This window comes from Bufo gargarizans, chromosome 1 (assembly GCF_014858855.1).
Source record: "Bufo gargarizans isolate SCDJY-AF-19 chromosome 1, ASM1485885v1, whole genome shotgun sequence".
Classification (NCBI taxonomy): Eukaryota; Metazoa; Chordata; class Amphibia; order Anura; family Bufonidae; genus Bufo; species Bufo gargarizans.
Window position 1 is genome coordinate 538,010,621 of NC_058080.1, and position 23,136 is coordinate 538,033,756.

The 23,136-nt window shown below is 43.4% G+C and overlaps 1 protein-coding gene across 1 annotated transcript in view; it reads left to right on the top strand.

The window, feature by feature from the left end:
* The window catches only part of RAB36 (RAB36, member RAS oncogene family), a 29,113-nt gene that overhangs the window by 4,031 nt on the left and 1,946 nt on the right, over positions 1-23,136 (top strand). Inside the window, exons 3-9 of the mRNA XM_044275497.1 lie at positions 6,409-6,474; positions 8,252-8,353; positions 9,646-9,710; positions 10,216-10,267; positions 10,346-10,427; positions 17,313-17,403; positions 17,509-17,628. Of these exons, the coding sequence (XP_044131432.1) occupies positions 6,409-6,474; positions 8,252-8,353; positions 9,646-9,710; positions 10,216-10,267; positions 10,346-10,427; positions 17,313-17,403; positions 17,509-17,628 (578 nt within the window). The remainder of the gene's footprint in view (positions 1-6,408; positions 6,475-8,251; positions 8,354-9,645; positions 9,711-10,215; positions 10,268-10,345; positions 10,428-17,312; positions 17,404-17,508; positions 17,629-23,136) is intronic.

The window sequence follows — 23,136 nt, forward strand, 5'->3', positions numbered from 1 at the left end:
ACTATAGGTATCCCTCGTCCCCATACAGAATAATGGTTTCTGGGCAGCTGATCACTGTTTAGACGACACGATCTGCTGTCCAGAAACTGTGATCGGTGGTCCCTGCACGAGCGACAAGATCAGTGGCACATTCAGACAGGCAGATTGTTGGGAATGACTGTTTGCATGAACAGTGGTTAACGATAATCTGCCCGATAATTGGTGCGTCTAAATGCACCTTAAGGGCTTGTTCACACGAACGTAAGGGCTCCGTGCCCGTGCTGCGGACTGCATACGGCGGTCCCGCAATACGCGGTTCACCAGACACGTGCATCACTTGAATGGGTCTGCAAATCCGGAGATGCGGTATGGAACGGAAGCACAGAACGGAACCCCACGGAAGCACTACGGAGTGCTTCTGTAGTTTTCCGTTCCGTGCTTCCATTCCGCAAAAAGGTAGAACTTGTTCTATCTTTTTGCAGAACGGACAGATTGAAGACCCCATTCAAGTGAATGGGTCTGAGATCCGCATGCGGCTGGCCCACGGTCGGGGCCCATGCAATTTGCGGACCGCAGCACGGGGCCCTTACGTTTGTGTGAACAAGCCCTAAGGCTGAGTTCACACTTCAGTTATTTGGTTAGTTATTTCCATCAGTAACTGTAAGCCAAAACTGGGTGCGGGTCAAAAACACAGCTGCATATCTTTCCATTATACCCGATCTCTATGTAGTCTTCACTATGGGTTTTGGCTCACAATACCTGATGGAAATAATTGATCAAATAACTGAAGTGTGAACTCAGCTTTACCCTTTCATTGTGCCGCTGATTCTGCAATCTTGACTTTGATCACAAGACCGCTTGACTGGCTGCGGGCTCTTCCGCTGAGGTCCCGACCGCATGTGGTCCTGTTTGTTCCTGTTCAGCTGTATAACATACAAGCCCAATCGTGATCGTGTGACACATAAGTTGAATGGTACCATGCCATAATGAAGACATTGACTGGCAGTTGGCCACAAACACGGTATTAAAAGGGAACCTGTCACTTGGTTTTCCCACCCTAAACCACTACTATAGCGTTATACTGCCCTACAATAGCTTTCTCAGCATACCCCCACTTTAACTTTGGAATTGTGTAAAAAATGTATTTATTTATTTTATGCACTTATATAGCGCCACTATATTCCGCAGCGCTTTACAGACATTAGCATCACACTGTCCCCAATGGGGCTCACAGTCTAAGTTCCCTATCAGTATGTCTTTGGAGTGTGGGAGGAAAGACCCACGTAGACATGGGAAGAACATACAAACTTCATGCAGATGTTGTCCTTGGTCGGGTTTGAACCCAGGACCCCAGCGCTGCAAGGCACCAGTGCTGCGCATAGAAAATGAAGTTATACTACTGTACTTGCTATATGCTGCTTACCCCTGAAACATCTCGATGGTGCTGGTCAGAGAAGAGTCTTGCAGTCTCACACCCCTCCTGACCAGGGCCGTCTTTACCAAGGGGCAAAAGGGGCAGCTGGGGCAGCTGCCTCTTGAGCCCTGCTAGCTACTGCCCCGGGTGTCAAGCTGTCTGTGTACTTTAACGTTGTGATCTAGGACCTTAGATGACATCATCACCATGTGACCAGTAACCTAGCAATTACTGGTCACATGGCTATGAGGTTATCACAGGTCCTAGCAGGAGTGTTGCAGAAGTTAACTGTGGAGATTTTTTGTGTGAAGATTAGATCAGAAAAAGGTGACAGGGGCTGTTATGTTAATATACTGTAAACTACTGTATAGTGGGGTGCTGTATATTGTGTGGGGGCCTGTATACTGTGGGGGGCTGTATATTGTGTGGGACTGTATACTGTGTGGTGGGCTGTATACTGTGTGGGGCTGTATACTGTGGGGGGCCTGTATACTGTGGGGGATGTATACTGTGTGATGGGCTGTGTACTGTGTGGGGGCCTTATACTGTGTGGTGGGCTGTATACTGTGTGGTGGGCTGCATACTGTGTGGGGGCCTGTATACTGTGTGGGGGCCTGTATACTGTGTGGGGGCCTGTATACTGTGTGGTGGGCTGTATACTGTGTGGGGGCCTGTATACTGCGGGGGGTCCTTATACTGTGCAGTGGGCTGTATACTGTGTGGTGGGCTGTATACTGTGTTTGTGGGGGGCTGTATACTGTGTTTGTGGGGGGCTGTATACTGGGGGGGGGGCTGTATACTGTGTTGGGGGACTGTATACTGTGTGGAGGGCTGTATACTGTGTGGGGGCCTGTATACTGTGGGGGATGTATACTGTGTGGTGGGCTGTGTACTGTGTGGGGGCCTTATACTGTGTGGTGGGCTGTATACTGTGTGGTGGGCTGTATACTGTGTGGTGGGCTGTATACTGTGTGGGGGCTGCATATTGTGTGGGGGCCTGTATACTGTGTGGGGGCCTGTATACTGTGCAGTGGGCTGTATACTGTGTGGTGGGCTGTATACTGTGTTTGTGGGGGGCTGTATACTGTGTGGGGGGGCTTTATACTGTGTTGGGGGACTGTATACTGTGTGGGGGCCTGTATACTGTGTGATGGGCTGTATACTGTGTGGGGGGGCTGTATACTGTGTGGGGGCCTGTATACTGTGTGGGGGCCTGTATACTGTGTGGTGGGCTGTATACTGTGTGGGGGCCTGTATACTGTGGGGGGGACTTATACTGTGTGGTGGGCTGTATACTGTGTGGTGGGCTGTATACTGTGTGGTGGGCTGTATACTGTGTGGGGGGGCTGTATACTGTGTGGCGGCCTGTATACTGTGTGGCGGCCTGTATACTGTGTTGGGGCCTGTATACTGTGTGGGGGCCTGTATACTGTGAGGGCCTGTATACTGTGGGGGGCTGTATACTGTGGGGGGCCTGTATAGTGTGGGGGGGGCCTGTATAGTGTGGGGGGGGGCCTGTATAGTGTGGGGGGCCTGTATAGTGTGGGGGGCTGTATATTGTGGAGTGCTATACTGCTGTACTGTATACTGTGGGGGTCTGTATACTGTGGGTGCGGTATAGTGTGGAGTGCTATACTGCTGTACTGTATAGTGGGGGGCTGTATCGTGTATAGTTTGGGGTGCTGTATACAGTGAGGTGTTGTATATTGTGAGGTGTTGTATACTGTGGGGTGCTGTATACTGTGGGCTGCTATACTGCTCTACTATATACTGTGGGGTGCTATACTGCATACTGTGTGGTGCTGTATACTATAGGGTGCTATACTGCATACTGTGGGGTGCTGGGGTGCACTGTAACACTAGGGTGAGCCGAGCCCTGGTCTCCTTCCTGCAGAGCGGTGCCCACTTCCAGCATATGCCCAGCTGCTCAGAGCACTGATCCTGAGCCGCTGGCGTCTTCAGAACTGGAAGTATTTACAGTCATTCACTGGACTCTACCAGATGTGTGGATTTTTTGTGTGTGTGTTGTGGTGGAGGGCGTGATTGCCTGCTAAGGTGTGGGAAGGCGGGATCCAGGGGGCCCAAGTTAATTTTTGCCCAGGGTCCAATCAATATTAAAGACGGCCCTGCTCCTGACATCCCACAGGTCAGCTAGAACATGTGCACTTCCCCCATTAAACTGAGGCTAGCACACCTGTCTTTACTGCGCATGTGCTGGATGCTGCTGGGGCTGGCTTGGCATAATGTATCCTGGCCTGTGGAACATCAGTCAAGCCCTGGGTATTAACACAAGCCATAATTCAAATAAAAATAAAGCCATAATGCCATCTATAATCAACGGCTAGCAGACACTTTGTGCATATTGAATAAGAAGGAACACACAAAGTGTTAGACCGGCTGATAATGTAGTCGGTGTTAATCTGAGGTGGATATAACTTTGTAGTTGAGAGCACAGAGGAAAGACATTACCACTTTACTTGCTATTTATTCTCTGTCTGATCAGTTCTTAGCTCTGCTTTGTAGGGCTCAGCTATTCCAGTGAATTGACTCGCTATCCAACATTTTCTTTCTCATCATGTCAGAGGCTCAGACTGCTGCTCTCATTCTGCGCCGTCCCTCCGTGATTCCTTACACTGCAGCTCGGCTTGTTCAGACGGGCTTCTTTGTATAATCTTTAGCCCAGCACAAGCTCCACAGGAAATTACTGTATGGAAAGATTATCAAGCAGTTGTCACACATTGTCACGATGAGCCACGTGGGCCACAATAACAAGGCTGATTCCGTAGATTTGTTGCCATTTAATAATCAAAGAGTAAGTACACTGTAACACAACTTCTGATAGGTCATAGTGGAGTCCTGGGACTCCTTATGAGGAGACAGCTTCATAGACTTTCTGTTGAGGCAATCATCAGTTCCGTCTTCAGCGGTGAGGAGAGACAGTATTCAGCTGAGCGCCTCTTAGGCTTTTTTCACACGTCTTTGTCCTTAATGACATCCGTGACAAGATGGTCAGTGGTTCTTCCATGGAGATGTCTGTGAAGAATCCGTGTTTGGTTCATGTGTCCCCTTTTTGCCCTCTGTGTGTCATCTGTATTCCACGTACGCTGCTAGGCTGAAAATTATTTTCCAGAGCATCCCCTAGCAACAAACTGTGAAAACCACGGGCCAGTTACTCTGTTCTCCTCCTTCTTGACCTTTCCTCTGCCTTTGACACAGTCAATCATCTCTCCTGTTACACACCCTCTCATCCCTCGGCATCAGAGACCTGACCCTCTCCTGGATCTCCTCTTACCTCACCAACAGAACCTTTAGCGTTACCCATTCATACACCACCTCCTCATTACGCACCCTGTCTGTTGGTGTCCCTCAAGGCACTGTCTTGGATCCCCTACTTTTCTCCATGCATGCATTCGGCCTTTGACAGCTCATCGAGTCTCATGGCTTCCAATACCACCTCTATGCTGATGACACTCAGATCTACCTCTCTGGCCCACATGTCACTTCCCTGTTATCCAGAATCACAGAATATCCGTTGGCTATATCTTCATTCTTCTCCTCTCGCTTCTTAAAACTCAACATGGAGAAAACGGAATTCATCATCTTTCCTCCATGTCACTCAGAAATTATATTATCAATGAATTGGGTAGCCTTAATAATACTCAACTTTTAATAAATATAATGTTAAAAATGGGCCCTTATACAAAAGCACAACATTACAACATTTACTCGTGGCCAAATTAATTGTGCACAAACCAAAGAAAAACAAGTATGAAAGTAAGGTATTAAAGGAAAGTACAAGATTGGGGGTGGTCAGATACAAGCAATAGCGGAGTATCAGGTGGAAGGGATACAGGTACAGGGTCTGTATCAATTACAGTTAATAGCACAACACTTTCTCCAGTCTCGCAGGCCTGCTGCCTGGGGATAACCTTTGATTCTGTCCAGCGCTTCAAGCCACACATCCAAACCATCACCTCCACCTGCCTCTTTCAACTCAAGAACATCTCTCGTATTACCTTCTTCACCCCTGAGTCATGTAAAATGCTAGTGCACCCCCTTGTAATCTCCCGCCTAGACTACTGTAACATCCTCCACTGTGACCTCCAATCTAGCGCTCTTGCACCGCTTTAATCTATCCTCTACTCTGCTGCCCGACTAATCCACCCCTCCCCCCGTTACTCCTCTGCCAATCCCTTCAATGGCTCCCCATTGCCCAGTAATTTCAGTTTAAAATACTAATAACTACTGTACATGTAAGGCCGTCCACAACCTGTTCCCTCCGTACATCTCTCACCTACTTTCCAGATACATCCCCACTCGTAATCTCCGATCCTCACAAGACCTCCTTCTTTGTTCTCCTTTCGTCTACAAAATTTCTCACGTGCCCTTCCCCTACTCTGGAACTCGCTACCCAGCATATCCGATTCTCCCTAACATTCAAACCTTCAAAAGCACCCCAAAAACCCACCTTTTCAGGAAAGGCTGTCACCACACAACCAGATAGACAGCTTTTACTCTCACTTGTAGATTGTAAGCTCTCATGGGCAGGGTCCTTTCCCCCTCTGTACCAGGCTGTTAATAGTTTCATGTTTATTGTATTAGTATTTTTATATTATGTGTAACCCCTTCTTGATGTACAGTGCCATGGAATTAATGGTGCTTTGAAATAAATAATAATAAAATACGGATGGCGTCTGTGTTGCGATTGTGGTCTTCACAGACCCGTAGACTATAATTTGCATCACAGACATATATAGGGCATGCTTCCGTGGTTGAAAACCGCTGATGTGAATACACACATCAAAGTCAATGGGATAGGACACGTGAAAGAGGCCTTGCTCCTCATCTCAGCAATCAGTAGGGGGTCTCAGCACTCAGGCCTCACCCATTAAAACCTTTCATATGTTGCTACAGCATTTCAATCGTTTGGCTGAAGTGTAGTTACTGAAATTGGAGCGAAACGCTTTGTAAGAGATGGCTGCATCATTTTTCTATCATTTATTTATGTTGCACAGGTTAAAGATGTCGAAAGTTGTAATGGTGGGAGATCTTTACGTGGGGAAAACCAGCTTGATCAATAGGTACGTTTTTTTAAAAATATATATTTAATTAATCCATTTATTACATTACTAGAAGGACCAAGGCAATATGTGGATGTATATGACAGAAAATGCAGTCTGCAAACTCATAATGCAAGTTCACTTTAGTCATATTTGATGCTGGAGGAGGTAAAAATAAAATTAGGAAAACTTTATTTATATAGCGGCAACATATTTCCCAGGACTGAACATGAACAGACAAAATCAGACATTACTAATCGACAACCCAAACTACAGGAGTGAGGGGCCTGCTCACAAGAGCTTACAATCGACAGGGGGATATGAGGTAAAAAGTGCTGGTTATGTGCAGTGGTTCAGCCATCTTTATAGTGAATAGGGGAGCAGATGTGAAGCTGCGTGAGCCAGTCGCTGGCCGGTATCTGCGTGTGCACTGGTATCAAGTACGTGTCTGACTGATGGGTGAAGGGATCAGGTTCTGAGGAATAATGGAGGTGAATGAAGACGAGGTAGATCACAGAATGTGATATCACAGCCTGAAAAGATGGGTTTATAGGGCACGCCTAAAACTGGATGTGGGACATAATCTGATTGGAGTAGCGCATTCCAGAGAATAGTTATAGCGGAAGAGAAGTCACTGAGAAGGTCACATTGTGCAGCTCAGTCCCATTTAAGTGATTGGAATTGGGCTGCAGTACCAAGCACAGACGCTATACAGTGAACGGCGCTGCACTTCATATACCGTGAAGAGGCCGCAGTGCTCGTGCCAGGAGTCAGGCGCCTTCCAATGGGATATTGATGATCCATCCTAAGGATAGGTCATCAATTTGTAGGTCACAGAAAAACCCCTTTTACTGCTAGGGGAGTCACAGAAGCAGTGCAGCGATAGCTGGCCACCCCAGGCTGCCACTTAGTGTGGTTACAACCCCCTCAATGGGCCTCCAGGCACGCAGACCTATACATAGTAAAATGAAGCATCCGCGGCGCCCTTGGAAGCGCTGTGCTCTGTCACACCAGATCAGCATGTCTTCACTCTAGAGAGATGGTATAGGGCCATGTATGGTGAACACCCCCTTTGTTTTAGGGATTTTACTGCAAAGGTGCCCATTAACTTGAATGTCATCTTCCCCATTTTTAGTTTTCAAGTTGACAATGTTGTCTACCGTATTTATCTTATGGATTATTAAATCATCACAATATTTAAAATCTATTTTTACATCAGAGTTATATTTTAATAACTTGATGCTTATCCCAGCAGAAATAAAGGGGGTCATTTATTTAAACTGGTGCAAAGTAGAACTGGCTTAGTTGCCCATAGCAACCAATCAGATTCCTAGATTCCTTCTTTCATTTTCCAAAGGAGCTATCCAAAATGAAAGGTGGAATCTGATTGGCTGCTATGAGCAACTCAGCCAGTTCTACTTTACACCAGTTTGATAAATGACCTCCAAAATTTCAACACATGCTGGATGTTAATTGATGAAAGCTCATAAAACAATCTGCAGCTGTTCTCTTGGGGGCGCCAGTACACGGTGCAGCCCGGCCATGGGATCTGCATGCGGATTACTGCTAATTGCTGGGCTGCACCAGTTCTTGCCATTATTTCACATCCCAAATTCAAGTGCAGCTTGGTAACTGGCTGCAATCTGCATGCAGATCCCAAGGCCGGGCTGCATCGTATACAGGCAACTCCAATGAAAAAAAACGCACCAAGTTTAAAAAAATACAAAAAGTGACATTACTTCCAAATGGGCTGCAGATAAGGTGGACGCAATAACCAAAGTATTCCTATCTGCTGCAGGTTTTGCAAGAATGTGTTTGATCGTGATTATAAAGCAACCATCGGCGTTGATTTCGAGATTGAACGGTTTGAAATCTTGGGCATGCCTTTTAATCTACAGATGTAAGTAAACCGCAATATACCTCTATGGGTGGGTTCACATCATCTTTTAGTCTTACGTTTAACATATACGTTGCAGGGGAAAAATAGGATGCAAAAGCGTACTTCACTATGCTTTTCCATCCCGCAGAGTCCAGCAAAAATGGTAACGTATACATTTGTTTTACAATGGAACTCTAAGGTGACTGATTCCACTGTAATAGTAGAGAATTGCGGCACACAGCTTCTTAGATTTGCAATTAATCAAGTTTTAATGGTATCATTTTACATCATCAACATGATCCAGTTACAATCCCATATTCGCAATGGTAGTCACAATCGGTGAGTACAATGACCGTACATTTCGGCCACAATGGCCTTTTTCAGCGGTCAAAATTTGGGAGCGATTGTGGTGGAGAACGCTGGATCTCCAGCGTTCTCCACCACAATCGCTCCCAGATTTTGACCGCTGAAGAAGGCCATTGTGGCCGAAACGTACGGTCATTGTACTCAGCGATTGTGACTACCATTGCAATATGGGATTGTAACTGGATCATGTTGATGATGTAAAATGATACCATTAAAACTTGATTAATTGCAAATCTAAGAAGCTGTGTGCCGCAATTCTCTACTATTGTGTTACGACTACAAAGTCCTTGCGGGCACCAGCCAACACGAAGTGCGGTACTTCATCTAGTGAATATGATTCCACTGTAAGGCATCCATCAGAAGCATCCATTTAAGGTACATTATAAGTTTTTTTTGTATATGTTAAACGTAAGACATAAGATCCTATTTGGGATGGACAATAAATGAATTATCTCTGAATATCTGAAATCGAGTGCCGTGGTTTCTTCCTATTTCATAACTGTGTTTTCCAACATCTGCCTGCTTGCAACCATCACTTGGGTTAGCGTAAGAGCTCACTGCATACTGTACTTTCTTATTGTTTAGTGTAATGTATAAATGTACGCAGTAAGCTCCGAAGATTAAAACAAGTGGTAGACAGTAAGGGCAGTACCAGAAAAAAACATGGCTGCTTTCTTCTAAAAACAGTGCCACACTTGTCCTTAGGTTGTGCGTGGTATTGCAGCTCAATCCTCAATCCCATTCACTTCATTGGAGCTCAGCTGCTATACCAGACACAAACCATGCACGGACGTAGTGCTGTTTTTTGGAATCCTATAAAACCCCTTTAAGTATTAAAATGTAACAATATTTGTATTGTATGGTATATGTTAATAATTATATTTTCATATTAGGTTTTATACAATCTGTCATGCTAATAGTCTGTGTGTTTTTTCTCTTCCTCATAGATGGGACACTGCAGGTCAAGAAAAATTCAAATGCATTGCATCTGCCTATTATCGTGGAGCACAGGGTGATTATAATTTACAAGCTATTATATCACTTAAAATACATATATTCAGTGCACATGTCCATAGTCGTGCTCGGTGCACAGAGACACCGGGCTGGATCCCGGTATATATTGCAACATCTGAAGGAAGAGAATGTCCATTGCTGAGCATAATGGGTAAATTTTATGTATATCCAAAAAAAAGTTTTTCTTTCACCATTACACTTGGTGCTGGACGTTCCTTTCTTCAGTGCTGGACGTTCCCTTTCTTTAGATGCCACTTCATGGTTGTTGACCCAAGAACAAGACTGTTTTGGGGATGCTGTTGAGTGCTTATGGCCAGGCATGCATGTGCACTGAATAGGGAGAATGCTGCTGATAGACTTCACTGGCAGTGACTTATCTCCCTAATAACCCCGACATCTGCCATGCGGGAGATTCAGGAGTCCTCCCATACACAGTAGATGCTCTGTCTGTTGTGCCAAAGTCAGCTGATTTAGACATTTATCTCCTTTTTTTTACTTTGCAGTGATTATTACTGCTTTTGATCTTGGTGACATCCAGACGATGGAGCACACAAAGTAAGTATCAGCAGCCACATGTCCCCTGTTTCCACATCGGTGCCCTGTCTGCTGTGACATTGTAGTCTGTTGTTCCAGGCACTGGCTTCAAGATGCTCTTAAGGAGAATGAACCTGATACTTGCTCTGTCTTCCTTGTAGGCACCAAAAAAGACACATTGGTAAGTAATGAGTGTTCTTTCTCCACCGACTTATTTGACATTGGCCATTATATCTTGCATTGTTGATAAATTAAAGTTTTTGCCGACAGAGTTTTTGCCCCCCAGCTCAAGTGAATGGGGCCATGCTGTGGATCCCTGCAAAGTCACCAACTAGAGATTGATTGGAGTCCCAGCAGCTGGACCCCTACCAATCACTTTCATGCCTTCACTTTCTTAAATTGTAAAATTTTCTGAGCATTTTTAAGTGCTTTCCAAGAGCTTTTCATGTTACTCTGTGGAGGGAAAAAAGTTTTCACCTTTTAAAAGTACAACAAAATAGCAATTTAAGAAAGAAATCACCAACTTATCAGAATGAACTTTTTTTTACATTTTTTTTCCTAAAAAGTGCTTGTCATGTTTCTGTGACTTTTACCCTTTTTACGCTACACCTTGGTGGACCAGCATGTTTACTAAAATTTACACTACAAAGCTGGTGTAAATATATGTACAGACGTGGACAAAATTGTTGGTACCCTTTGGTCAATGAAAGAAAAAGTCACAATGGTCACAGAAATAACTTTAATCTGACAAAAGTAATAATAAATTAAAATTCTATAAATGTTAACCAATGAAAGTCAGACATTGTTTTTCAACCATGCTTCAACAGAATTATGTAAAAAAATAAACTCATGAAACAGGCATGGACAAAAATGATGGTACCCCTAGAAAACACAGAACATAATGTGACCAAAGGGACATGTTAATTCAAGGTGTGTCCACTAATTAGCATCACAGGTGTCTACAACCTTGTAATCAGCCATTGGGCCTATATATATGGCTCCAGGTAATCACTGTGTTGTTTGGTGATATGGTGTGTACCACACTCGACATGGACCAGAGGAAGCAAAGGAAAGAGCTGTCTCAAGAGATCAGAAAGAAAATTATAGACAAGCATGTTAAAGGTAAAGGCTATAAGACCATCTCCAAGCAACTAGATGTTCCTGTGAGTACAGTTGCACATATTATTCATAAGTTTAAGATCCATGGGACTGTAGCCAACCTCCCTGGACGTGGCCGCAGGAGGAAAATTGATGACAAATCTAAGAGACGGATAATCCGAATGGTAACAAAAGAGCCTAGAAAGACTTCTAAAGAGATTCAAGGTGAACTTCATGCTCAAGGAACATCAGTGTCAGATCGCACCATCCGTCGTTGTTGACTACATGGGAGACGACCAAGGAGGACACCATTGTTGAAAACGAATCATAAAAAAGCAAGACTGGAATATGCCAAACTACATGTTGACAAGCCACAAAGCTTCTGGGAGAATGTCCTGTGGACAGATGAGACAAAAATCGAAGTTTTTGCCAAGGCACATCAGCTGTATGTTCACAGACGAAAAAATGAAGCATATCAAGAAAAGAACACTGTCCCTACTGTGAAACATGGAGGAGGCTCTGTTATGTTCTGGGGCTGCTTTGCTGCGTCTGGCACAGGGTGTCTTGAATCTGTGCAGGGTACAATGAAATCTCAAGACTATCAAGGAATTCTAGAGAGAAATGTACTAGCCAGTGTCAGAAAGCTTGGTCTCAGTCGCAGGTCATGGGTCTTGCAACAGGACAATGACCCAAAACACACCGCTAAAAACACCCAAGAATGGCTAAGAGGAAAAAATTGGACTATTCTAAAGTGGCCTTCTATGAGCCCTGACCTCAATCCTATTGAGCATCTTTGGAAGGAGCTGAAACATGCAGTCTGGAAAAGGCACCCTTCAAACCGGACACAACTGGAGCAGTTTGCTCATGAGGAGTGGGCCAAAATACCTGCTGAGAGGTGCAGATGTCTCATTGACAGTTACAGGAAGCGTTTGATTGCAGTGATTGCCTCAAAAGGTTGCGCAACAAAATATTAAGTTAGGGGTACCATCATTTTTGTCCATGCCTGTTTCATGAGTTTATTTTTTTACATAATTCTGTTGAAGCATGGTTGAAAAACAATGTCTGACTTTCATTGGTTAACATTTATAGAATTTTAATTTATTATTACTTTTGTCAGATTAAAGTTATTTCTGTGACCATTGTGACTTTTTCTTTCATTGACCAAAGGGTACCAACAATTTTGTCCACGTCTGTATATAGCTGCATTCTGGTGTAGATTTCCGAGTCAGGCACAGTTTAGGATCGGAGAGGCATCCAGAATTATTAAGAGGTACGCACGCATACCTAACAAGTGAACTTGATAGTGTAAAGTGTATTCTTAGTAGATCCTAGTCTTATTGTAGCCCTGGCCTTATAGACAACCCATACGCCAGACACACTTGGATGAAAGACTAAAGTTTTAACCCATTACTAATCTGGATGATTCAATCCAAGTCAGTTGAGTAGATGTACTATCGATGGACAAACTTCTCACTAGTTGGGTCTTGTTTGTACATCACCGTCTGACCCCTAACCAACCTCTGTAGATTCTCTTGAGCCAACCAAAGGGGACCCATTCTACCAGCCAGTTTTTCCCCCTACAGATTGTTGAGCCAGCCATAACAACCTGTGATCCAACTGTTCTGGTGGTCAGCATGCTTGCTTAATGGCCATACAGAAAGGAGGATAAGCAGCTAACAGAAATCTTTGACTTAGAATTGGAGGAAATGACGACTCCAACAAAATCCAACATCCCAGATCCTTGTTTGCCCTTTTAGCAGATACTGGAGGGTGGTCAAGTTACCTTGACAGCATGGACAGCTTTAGTCTTAGGGTCCATTCACACGTCCGTTTTTTCTTTCCTGATCTGTTCCGTTTTTTGCGGAACAGATCAGGACCAGATCTGGACCCATTCATTTTCAATGGGTCCTGGAAAAAATTGGACAGCACAATGTGTGCTGTCCGTTTCCGTTGTTCCATTCCACATGTCCGTTTAAATATAAAACATGTCCTATTCTTTTCCGCAAAATTCGGATCCTGGTTCAATACAAAGTCAATGGATCCGCAAAAAAACGGAAGACATTCGGATGTCATTCCGTATGTCATCCGTTTTATGCAGAATCCGTTCCTGGAAACACATAACAATTTTTTATTTATTTTTTTCAATTTTTTTTCAAAGAAATCCAAACAACTTTATTTGATTATTGAAATTTATACATGTTTCCGTTTTTTGCGGATCCGCAAAAAACGGATGACATACGGAAACATTTTCAGGAACAACGGATCCGCAAAAAACGGACCGAAAATCGGGATATAGGAAAATACTGACGTGTGAATGTAGCCTTAATCTGATGCTTGTTTTGTATTCATTATCAAAATGCTCATCTATTAACAGAAATCGTCTATTATGAGAAAATTATTGGTAGATTGTTGCTTCATGGTACTATAGGACATAAAATGGTTCTAACATTAAAGTATGTCCAATGCAAGTTAAAGGGGTTTTCCAGGACTTGGATATTGATGACCTATCCTCAGAATAGGTCATAGATATCAGATTGGTGGACGTTCGACACCTGGAACCCCCAGCTATCAGCTGTTTCGGGCAGCCGGAGACTATATAGTGAACAGAAGGATCCATGAACTGTGTACTTTCCCGTGGAAGCAATCTGCAGCTCGAGCCTGTACGAGAACCAAAGATCTCAAATTTGGATTTATCAGACCAAAGCACAGATTTCCACTGGTCTAATGTCCATTCCTTGTGTTCTTTAGCCCAAACAAGTCTCTTCTGCTTGTTGCCTGTCCTTAGCAGCGGTTTCCTAGCAGATATTCTACCATGAAGGCCTGATTCACACAGTCTCCTCTTAACAGTTGTTCTAGAGATGTGTCTGCTGCTAGAACTCTGTCTGGCATTGACCTGGTCTCTAATCTGAGCTGCTGTTAACCTGCGATTTCTGAGGCTGGTGACTCGGGTGAACTTATCCTCCGCAGCAGAGGTGACTCTTGGTCTTCCTTTCCTGGGGCGGTCCGCATGTGAGCCAGTTTCTTTGTAGCGCTTGATGGTTTTTGTGACTGCACTTGGGGACACTTTCAAAGTTTTCCCAATTTTTCAGACTGACTGACCTTCATTTCTTAAAGTAATGACGGCCACTCTTTTTCTTTACTTCGCTGCTTTTTTCTTGCCATAATACAAATTCTAACAGTCTATTCAGTAGGACTATCAGCTGTGTATCCACCTGACTTCTCCACAACGCAACTGATGGTCCCAACCCCATTTATAAGGCAAGAAATCCCACTTATTAAACCTGACAGGGCACACCTGTGAAGTGAAAACCATTTCAGGTGGCTACCTCTTGAAGCTCACCAAGAGAATGCCAAGAGTGTGCAAAGCAGTAATCAAAGCAAAAGGTGGCCACTTTGAAGAACCTAGAATATGACATATTTTCAGTTGTTTCACACTTTGTTATGTATATAATTCCACATGTGTTAATTCATAGTTTTGATGCCTTCAGTGTGAATCTACAATTTTCATAGTCATGAAAATAAAAAAAACTCTTTGAATGAGAAGGTGTGTCCAAACTTTTTGTCTGTACTGTATATATATAAAAATTTCAAACCGCCCTCCTTTCCCCATTATAAAAAGAAACAATAAAAAATAAAGATCATATGCACCGCCGCATTCCAAAATGTCCAAACTATTAACATATTTATCCCATACGGTGAACGCCATAACAGATTATATATTTTTTTTAATATAGTTATCAAAAAGTCACACATTCCAAAATGGTGTCAATAGTGTCCTGCAAAAAATGAGCCCCCGCACAGCTCCGTAGATAAAAATATATAAAGAGTACAGGGTTTAGAATATGGCAATGCAAAGAAAACAAGAAAAACTACCGTATACAAAATAGAAAATCGCCATATCCCCAAAGGGATAAACAATACAACACATTTTCAGTAAAGAGAAACAATTGCTTTGTTACCATTGATTCAGATTATTGTTCCCAGCTTTTCGATTGAAACAAAGGTATGGGCCAAGCAGATAACTATTTTTGACCTGTAGAAGCGATCTTTGGAGAATCTGGAAATGATATATGTAGCATACACCTCTCCCATTTAATAATGTATACATTATTGTGGCTGAAGCTTTTGTTACAGTCCTTTGTCCTGTACTCTATACGGCCTCATTCACAGAACTGAATTACTGCATAGCCCTTCCCCCAACTGCAGGCTGCGACTTACAGACAATTGTGTACAGGAGCATGAAGTGCGGTGTATGTAGGGAGTCGTTCTTATGTAAATCTTGATATTGAGCTTTTATATTACATTTATACTTGGATAAATATAATCTATTTCCTACTTGCATAATCTGCTATGGCTGTAAATTACTGCTAGGAGGCAGTCTGTCTCTTTAATTATTAATTTATGTGGGATTTGCTGTCCGCTTGTTGCCAGGGGCCAGTGTTATGGAGATCAGCTTCCTTGACCAAGGTAAACTGTTCATATGACTGGTTATAAGGTCTGGACTGGACCAGAAAATAGCCTATGGTTTAAATTAAGTTTTTCTGCTAAACTGACACCTTGTATATGCAGTCCAATCTACATACAACATATAGAGCAGGAGGAGCTGAGCAGATTGATACGTAGATCAGCTTCAATGTAACTTATATTATTCATCTCTGCTCTTTCTATTCTCAGGAGTCCAGTGGGCGGTTCTAGTCATTGATTGACAGCTGCCTCTCTATGCACACTCATACAGAGAAGGCTGTCAATCACTGAGTAGGACCGCCCACATAGAAAGAGCAGAAGTTCAACTGGTTGAAGACCGGGGCAATTATCATGACCAGATGCAGTTTAGGCCTGTATCACAGTGGACGAGGGTTGGCCAGATCAATGCTAACAAGCATTAGTAGAAACGCTCGTTAGCGATGATCTCCCTGTGTAAAGGTGCTGCTGATTACCCAATGAACAAGCTCATTCTTTGGGTAATTGCATCATTGTTTGCTGGGTGCAGATTGTGCTGTCTATTTCCAATCTGCTGGTGGCATATAATGACTCTGTATGGGGACGAGCAATGGCATTAGCGATCGCTCCTCCCCATACTGTGGAGGAGATCGATGCATGTAATAGCAGCTGTCTTTTTCACTGATGAGCAGGCGATTGTCGGGAAGAGAAGCTTTCTTCCTGACAATCGTCAGCCTAATTGCCAGTCCAAAAAAAGCGTAGTCGTCTTTCCCTAGTTTAAAGAGGACCTTTCACTACAATAAAAAATCTAAACTAAGTATGCTGACATGGAGAGCGGCGCCCAGGGATCTCCCTGCACTTACTATTATCCCTGGGCACCGCTCTGTTCTCCCGGTATAGGCTCCGGTATCTTCAGATTTTCGGCTCAACTGGGAGGAGCCTGCCGGCGTCTCCTTCTCCCAGGCTAGAGCGCTGGCCAATCGCAGCGCTCAGCTCATAGCCTGAGAGTTTTTTTTTTCTGTCAGCGCTACAGCCTGGGAGAAGGAGACGCCGGCAGGCTCCTCCCAGTTGAGCTGAAAATCTGAAGATACCGGAGCCTATACCGGGAGAACGGAGCGGCGCCCAGGGATAATAGTAAGTGCGGGGAGATTACTGGGCGCCGCTCTCCATGTCTGTATGCTTAGTTTAGATTTTTTATTGTAGTGAAAGGTCCTCTTTAAGGTCTCATGCACATGACCATGTCCGTTTAGCGGTCCACAGTAGGCAAAATACAAATACGGTCCATGTGTTCACATTTCACATTTCCGTTATTTGGTCAGTTATTTCCATCAGTTATTGTGAGCCAAAACCAGTAGCGAAGGCTACTCAAAGATAAGGATTATTGTAAAGATTTCCTCCTCTGTGTTTTTAACCCGCGCCTGGTTTTGGCTCCAAAGAACTGATGGAAATAACTGACCAAGTAACTGAAGTGTGAACTCGGCCTTAGCCCATGTGTGCTAGTTGCCCATTGTTACACTTTGTCTTGCAGTCAGCAGCAGAGTGTGAGCGGACAGAACGAGATGCTTTGAAATTTGCTGTCGAGATGAAGGCTGAATACTGGTCTGTCTCAGCAAAAACAGGTACAGTTTTTTTCCACATGGTATGTAGTATTTGTACCAATGTAATATATTTATACATGTCGTGCAGACCCAATACACAGTTTTGAATTGTGTTTCTTTGCCCAGGTGAAAATGTCAAGGACTTCTTTTTCCGAGTGGCAGCACTTGCCTTTGAACAGTCCATGAAAAAAGAGCTGGAGAAGAGCAAGCTTTGCACCGCTCAGATTGGAGCTGGCAATCTAATACGTACGTACAGGAGCTTGGTGTAGTGAAAGCGTAGTCTGATCCTGCCGTTACGCTCCCTTTCATCTGTCCCCTACATCATTCAAAATATAAATTAGCATTTGGAGGACAGATGGAAGGTAGTATGACTACAAAATCAGACTACAGAGTTTGTTTGTAGTCTGTTACCATGGAGACACACACACTCCACAATGGTAGGTCATTTTTAATCAAGATCATTTGCAGAGTTACCGTACATATATTTTAATTTTAGATGTATTTGCTCAATTAGAGAAAATAGTTGCAAAGGTGGTTATAACCTTTACGTTACCCACCAGTAGGGTTTCTATGAGGCTAAGGGTACTTTCGTCGTCGTCGAAGCTGCCTGCCGGATCCGCCAATCAGTGTGACAACTGACTGCATTTGTAGACAGACCCGGGTGCGGATCCGTCTACAAATGCATTGCAAGAACTGATCCGTCTCTCCGCTTTCACAGTTTTCCCCGTCTGCGTGTGTGCAGACCTGAAGGATGGATCCGTCCTTCAGTTGTTTTGCAATGCCGGATCCGGCACTAATGCAAGTCAATGGGAATTAATGCCGGATCCGGCATTCGGGCAACTGATCAGGCATTTTGGACGGACATAATACTGCAGCGTGCTGCAGTATTATGTCCAGCCAAAACGCCATTCAGTGACTGAACGGAAAGCATACTGATGCATCCTGAACTGATTTCTATCCATTCATAATGCATAGGGATATGCCTGATCAGTTCCTTTCCGGCATCGAGCCCTTTTGACGGAACTCTATGCCGGAAAAGAATAACGCTAATGTGAAAGTACCCTAAGTTCAGATGACCATTTAGTTTTCCTTTCTTGTGATCTATCAAAAGAACAGATTTTTTTATTGATCCTTTATTTTGTGCATGAGTTCTACATATTTGCATCCATTTTAGCCATTTCCATCTGAGATCTGTTATTTTTGACGGGAGGAAAAGTACTCTGTGGTGGACTTTTTCTCCCATCAAAAATAACAGATCACAGACAGAAATGTCTAAAAGGTATGCAAAATAAGCACAACTGATGCTTAGAAAAACAGAAAACTAAACAGTAATGTGTACCTAGCCTAAAGCTGTGACATTTGAGAAGACAGGACTGCGCTGAAGTGCCTTTTATGCCTTAGCTCCCAAATACCGGTTTTATATCAGTCTGCATATCTGGAACCTCCCAGGTTTCTAGAGCTCAGTAGGCACTAAGCCATGAAGCTACTAATTTTGGAGATAGACTGACCTATTCATGTTCCCCTCTTTCAGAAAAGTAAATTAAGAACATGATTTTAGAACAGAATTTCTATTCCTGGAAACTTACTGTGAAAGTCCAGATGTTCCCTGTTTTCCAGATGTCCACAATGTCGTACTGAACACTTCTAATCTTTAAAGTAGAAATCCAGGAAAAATGATCTTCCTATGATAGCTACATATGAGAAGTGTGTGACCTTGGGCCTCCACTGCTTTATTTCTGTATTCTCCTATTGGAAATCTGAGACATCAACTGTCATTGACTTAAATGGTCCTTTGCTTAATATGTTGGGTCAAATTTCCAAAAAGAAATCTCAGTGCCGGAGGGATTTAAACTCGATAGAGCCCTTTACGTCTGAAAATGAAAGGTAGTCCAAGATTACAGAATAGACCAATGTCATCATGTGTCTATGACAAATCATAAGAATAGGTTGACTAGAATTCCCCTGTACTATACTATAATATTACTGATTTTAACACCCATATTAAGGGAGCATTCACACGACCGTGTTGGTTTTGCGGTCCGCAAATCACGGATCCGTGTGTTCCGTATGTCTTCAGTTATCTTTCCGTTTCTGTTTCGCAAGTCCGTATAATACGGACGTGGTGCTTCCGTGTGTCATCCGTTTTTCACGGTCCGCAAAAAATTGAAATGGGACTGAAATGGGGTTTCCTAGATGCATTTCCGTGTGCTATACATTTTTTACAGATCCAATGACTTTCTATGGGGCCACGGACCGCATATTTGCGGCCAAGTATAGGACATGTTCTAAAATAAAAGCAACGGACATACGGAATGGACAGCACACGGATGACAATGAAAGGCATTCTGCAAATTTTGCGGACCCATAGAAATGAATGGGTCCGCGCATTGTCCACAAAAATTGCGGAACGGACGCGGAAGAAAAACGCGCTCGTGTGAATGCTCCCTAATTTTGTAAAAGGTTACTGTTCTCTTGGATTCATAACTAGCTAGACCACCAGTGGGTTGTGCCACACAAAGTAGGTTAAAAGGGTTATTTCAAGTTTATAAGTTATCCCCTATGTACAGGATAGGGGATAACTAGCTGATCGCCGGGGGGTTCAACCACTAGGACCCCTTACCAATCACGACAACAGAGGTCCCCCCCCTATATGATAGAGCAGCAGCTTTTGAATGAGCACTGCTGCTCCATTCATTCTCTATGGGAGCACCAGAGATAGCCAAGCACTGTAACTTGTAAACTTGGCACAACCCCTTTAATGCAGTTTCTATATGCAATTTTTTAGGTAAAACCAGTAGTGGAAGCTAAAAAGAGAAATATAAAAGGTCCCAAGTTGGATTATTCAGACAGTAGTTTATATGGTATGAATAGCTTTGTGCCCGAGTGATGTGAACAAACCTTTAAAGAGGACCTTTAACCAGTCCGGACATTATCATATAACTAGCGGGTTCTGTAGGGCATACTGATGGCATGTTACAATGCTTACTAGTTTCTTTATGCGCCGCTCCGTTTGCCCGCTGTGCCCTCATACTGGTTTCCCGTCTGGTAGGTAAATTCATACCATTGGTACAGGGAGGAGGAGAAGCCAGGGTTTCTCAATGGGCGTCTCCTTCTCCCTGCAGAGAGTGTGACAGCCAGAGAGAAGGTGAGTTTTTTTTCTCCCTGGTTGTGACGCTCTCCGCACAGCAGGCGAGCAGAGCGGTACATAGAGAAACTGGTAAGCGCTGTAACATGGCGGTATGCCCTAGAGAACCCGCTAGTTATATGATAATGTCCGGACCTGTGAAATGTCCTCTTTAAACCTCACCATTTGGGATACAGTCTTGTTCTTGGCACAAAATGTATGGCGTCCTTACAGAGCTATGTTATGGCCGAATGCAGCCTATAGCACTCTGCGTAGCGATGCTTCATATGACGTTTTATATGTCACTATATTATAGGGTTGTTTTCCACTAGCAAAGCTATTCTCCCCGCCTCTAGTGGAGAAGAGCTACGTTATACAGTATGGAATATACCATGATTTCTTTTCTGTTGGATTCAAATGGAGAAGAGCCTCCATATGTAACCCCATAGAGGTTTATATACACTGATAAATTGCACACTGTTACACAGAGCTACCAGAAGCCAAATAACAGAAAACTGTCATTATGTTTTATGCTCAGATACGATTGCTTGTTACACTTACAGGTTCAGAGCCCTAAGGGTACAGCCACACAAGGTGTATTTTGTTACGAAAATTTAGCTTTAGCTTTTTGCTGTCGATTTCGATGTCTGCATTGCATGTTGGGGATTTTAAATCTGCACCCTAATTGAGGTTATGTTCATAGTCTATAACTGATAATCTCCACAGCATGGTAGAAGAGGGTTTTAAGACTCTCATCCACTTTGATGTTACTGTAAATGCTGAGGATTTTCTGCACGCGATTCCACAGTAGAAAATGCGCAGCGTATATATGCTACATGTGGCCATACCCTAAGACTGTAGTACTAAGAGATTCGGCAACATGTCCCCTCCCTGGCTTGAATAGTGGCACTTATATGTATGGACATTGATCTAGTTAGTTATTTGGATCACGGTTTGCATCCTAGTGTCATCTGGTCAGCTTTCCGTCAGCATTGCTAACAGGGACTGCTCCTGAGGCAGTGACCGGGAGGTTCCTTGTAGAGGAGCCCAAATTCCAATATGCTGAAAGGGTGAATAGCAGGGGATTCCTTAGACTGCTGCCCCAGGTTAAGCCCAAAGCCAAATCCATAGCAATCCAATGGGTCAACACCTTCTCTAGCACAATGGGGAAGATTTACTAATACTGTGTAAGATTTAGACAGATTTTAATACAAATTTTCAGAAATTAACAATTGTTGACCTTTCCTTAAACTGGGTCATTAATATCAGATTGCAGGCGCCTGACACCCACTAATTTGCTGTTTGGGAGGACACTGGAAATACACAGCTCTGCTCATTGTGTAGTGAATAGAGACAGTTTTTGCAGTCACAGTTCCATCCTCTATACAATAGACCGAGCTGTGTAGTTCCAGGGCCAGAGCTACTACTGAATAGCTGACCGGGTGCAGGGTGTCGGACCCCCACCAATCTGACATTGATGGCCTAGGGAAATCCTGGAGAACCCCTTTTACCCAGGCCGATTGACAGGTAATTATTGGTAAAGAAACCTTTTGTAATTTCCTATCATCGAGGAGAGGGGATGCGGCAATCATCTTCTCTGCATGGTAACAAGCAATGGCTACTGCGATTGTTCATTCCCGTACAGATTCATTGTATGGAGGCAGCAGATCCTTGTTTATCCAAGCTGATGGGCTGACTGCAAACAATGTTATATTCTGCATAAAAGAAGCGATCATCCAATGTACGAGAATGTACTCATTCATCAGGGAACAGGCGGCACATTTACATAGGCCAATTATTAGGAATGAACATTTATATGAATGCTCATCCTCCATCATTTCCCCAATCATTAGCCATGCCCCCTGGTCGGCACCCCCTAAAAAGTATCTAAGACCCTTAATAAGTGTAGTGTAAGATGTATGCCAGAAGTCTGCCCCAGTGTCTCTAGGCATTGAAGGTACTGATGTGTGGTCACGTGTGCTGATCTTTTCTGATATTTCAATGTAACAGATACAGTTCATGACAATGGGACAGCTTGCTGTTTATAAATTACCAATTTCCAATACATGGGCAATAAATTAAGAAAAAAGTAACTACACCAAAATAATCAGTGCAAATAAATAAATATCTTAATTAATTGATGATTGATCAATAAATAGCCACCACAGTTAGGCCTCATGCACATGAACGTATTTTCTTCCATGTCCGTTACATTTTTTTGCAGACCGTATGCAGAACCATTCATTTTAATGGAAGTTACTCCGTGTGCATTCCATTTCCGTATGTCTGTTCCGTAAAAGAATAGAACATGTCCTACTATTGTCCGCATAATGGACAAGGATAGGACATTTCTATTAGGGTCCAGTTCCGTTCCGCAAAATACGGAATGCACATGGACGTCATCCTTATTTTTTGCGGATCCGTTTTTTGAGGACCTCAAAATACATACGATCTTGTGCATGAGGCCTTAAAATGATTAAAACAAATGAAAATATCACATATGAGTTGGTGGTCACAAGGCAGGAAAATATTAAACGGCACAGTGCATAAATCCATGTAAAAAGAATCAAAGAGGAGCAGCTATTGAATGGCACAGTGCATAATTTTTAAAAAATCAAAAAAGAATGGTT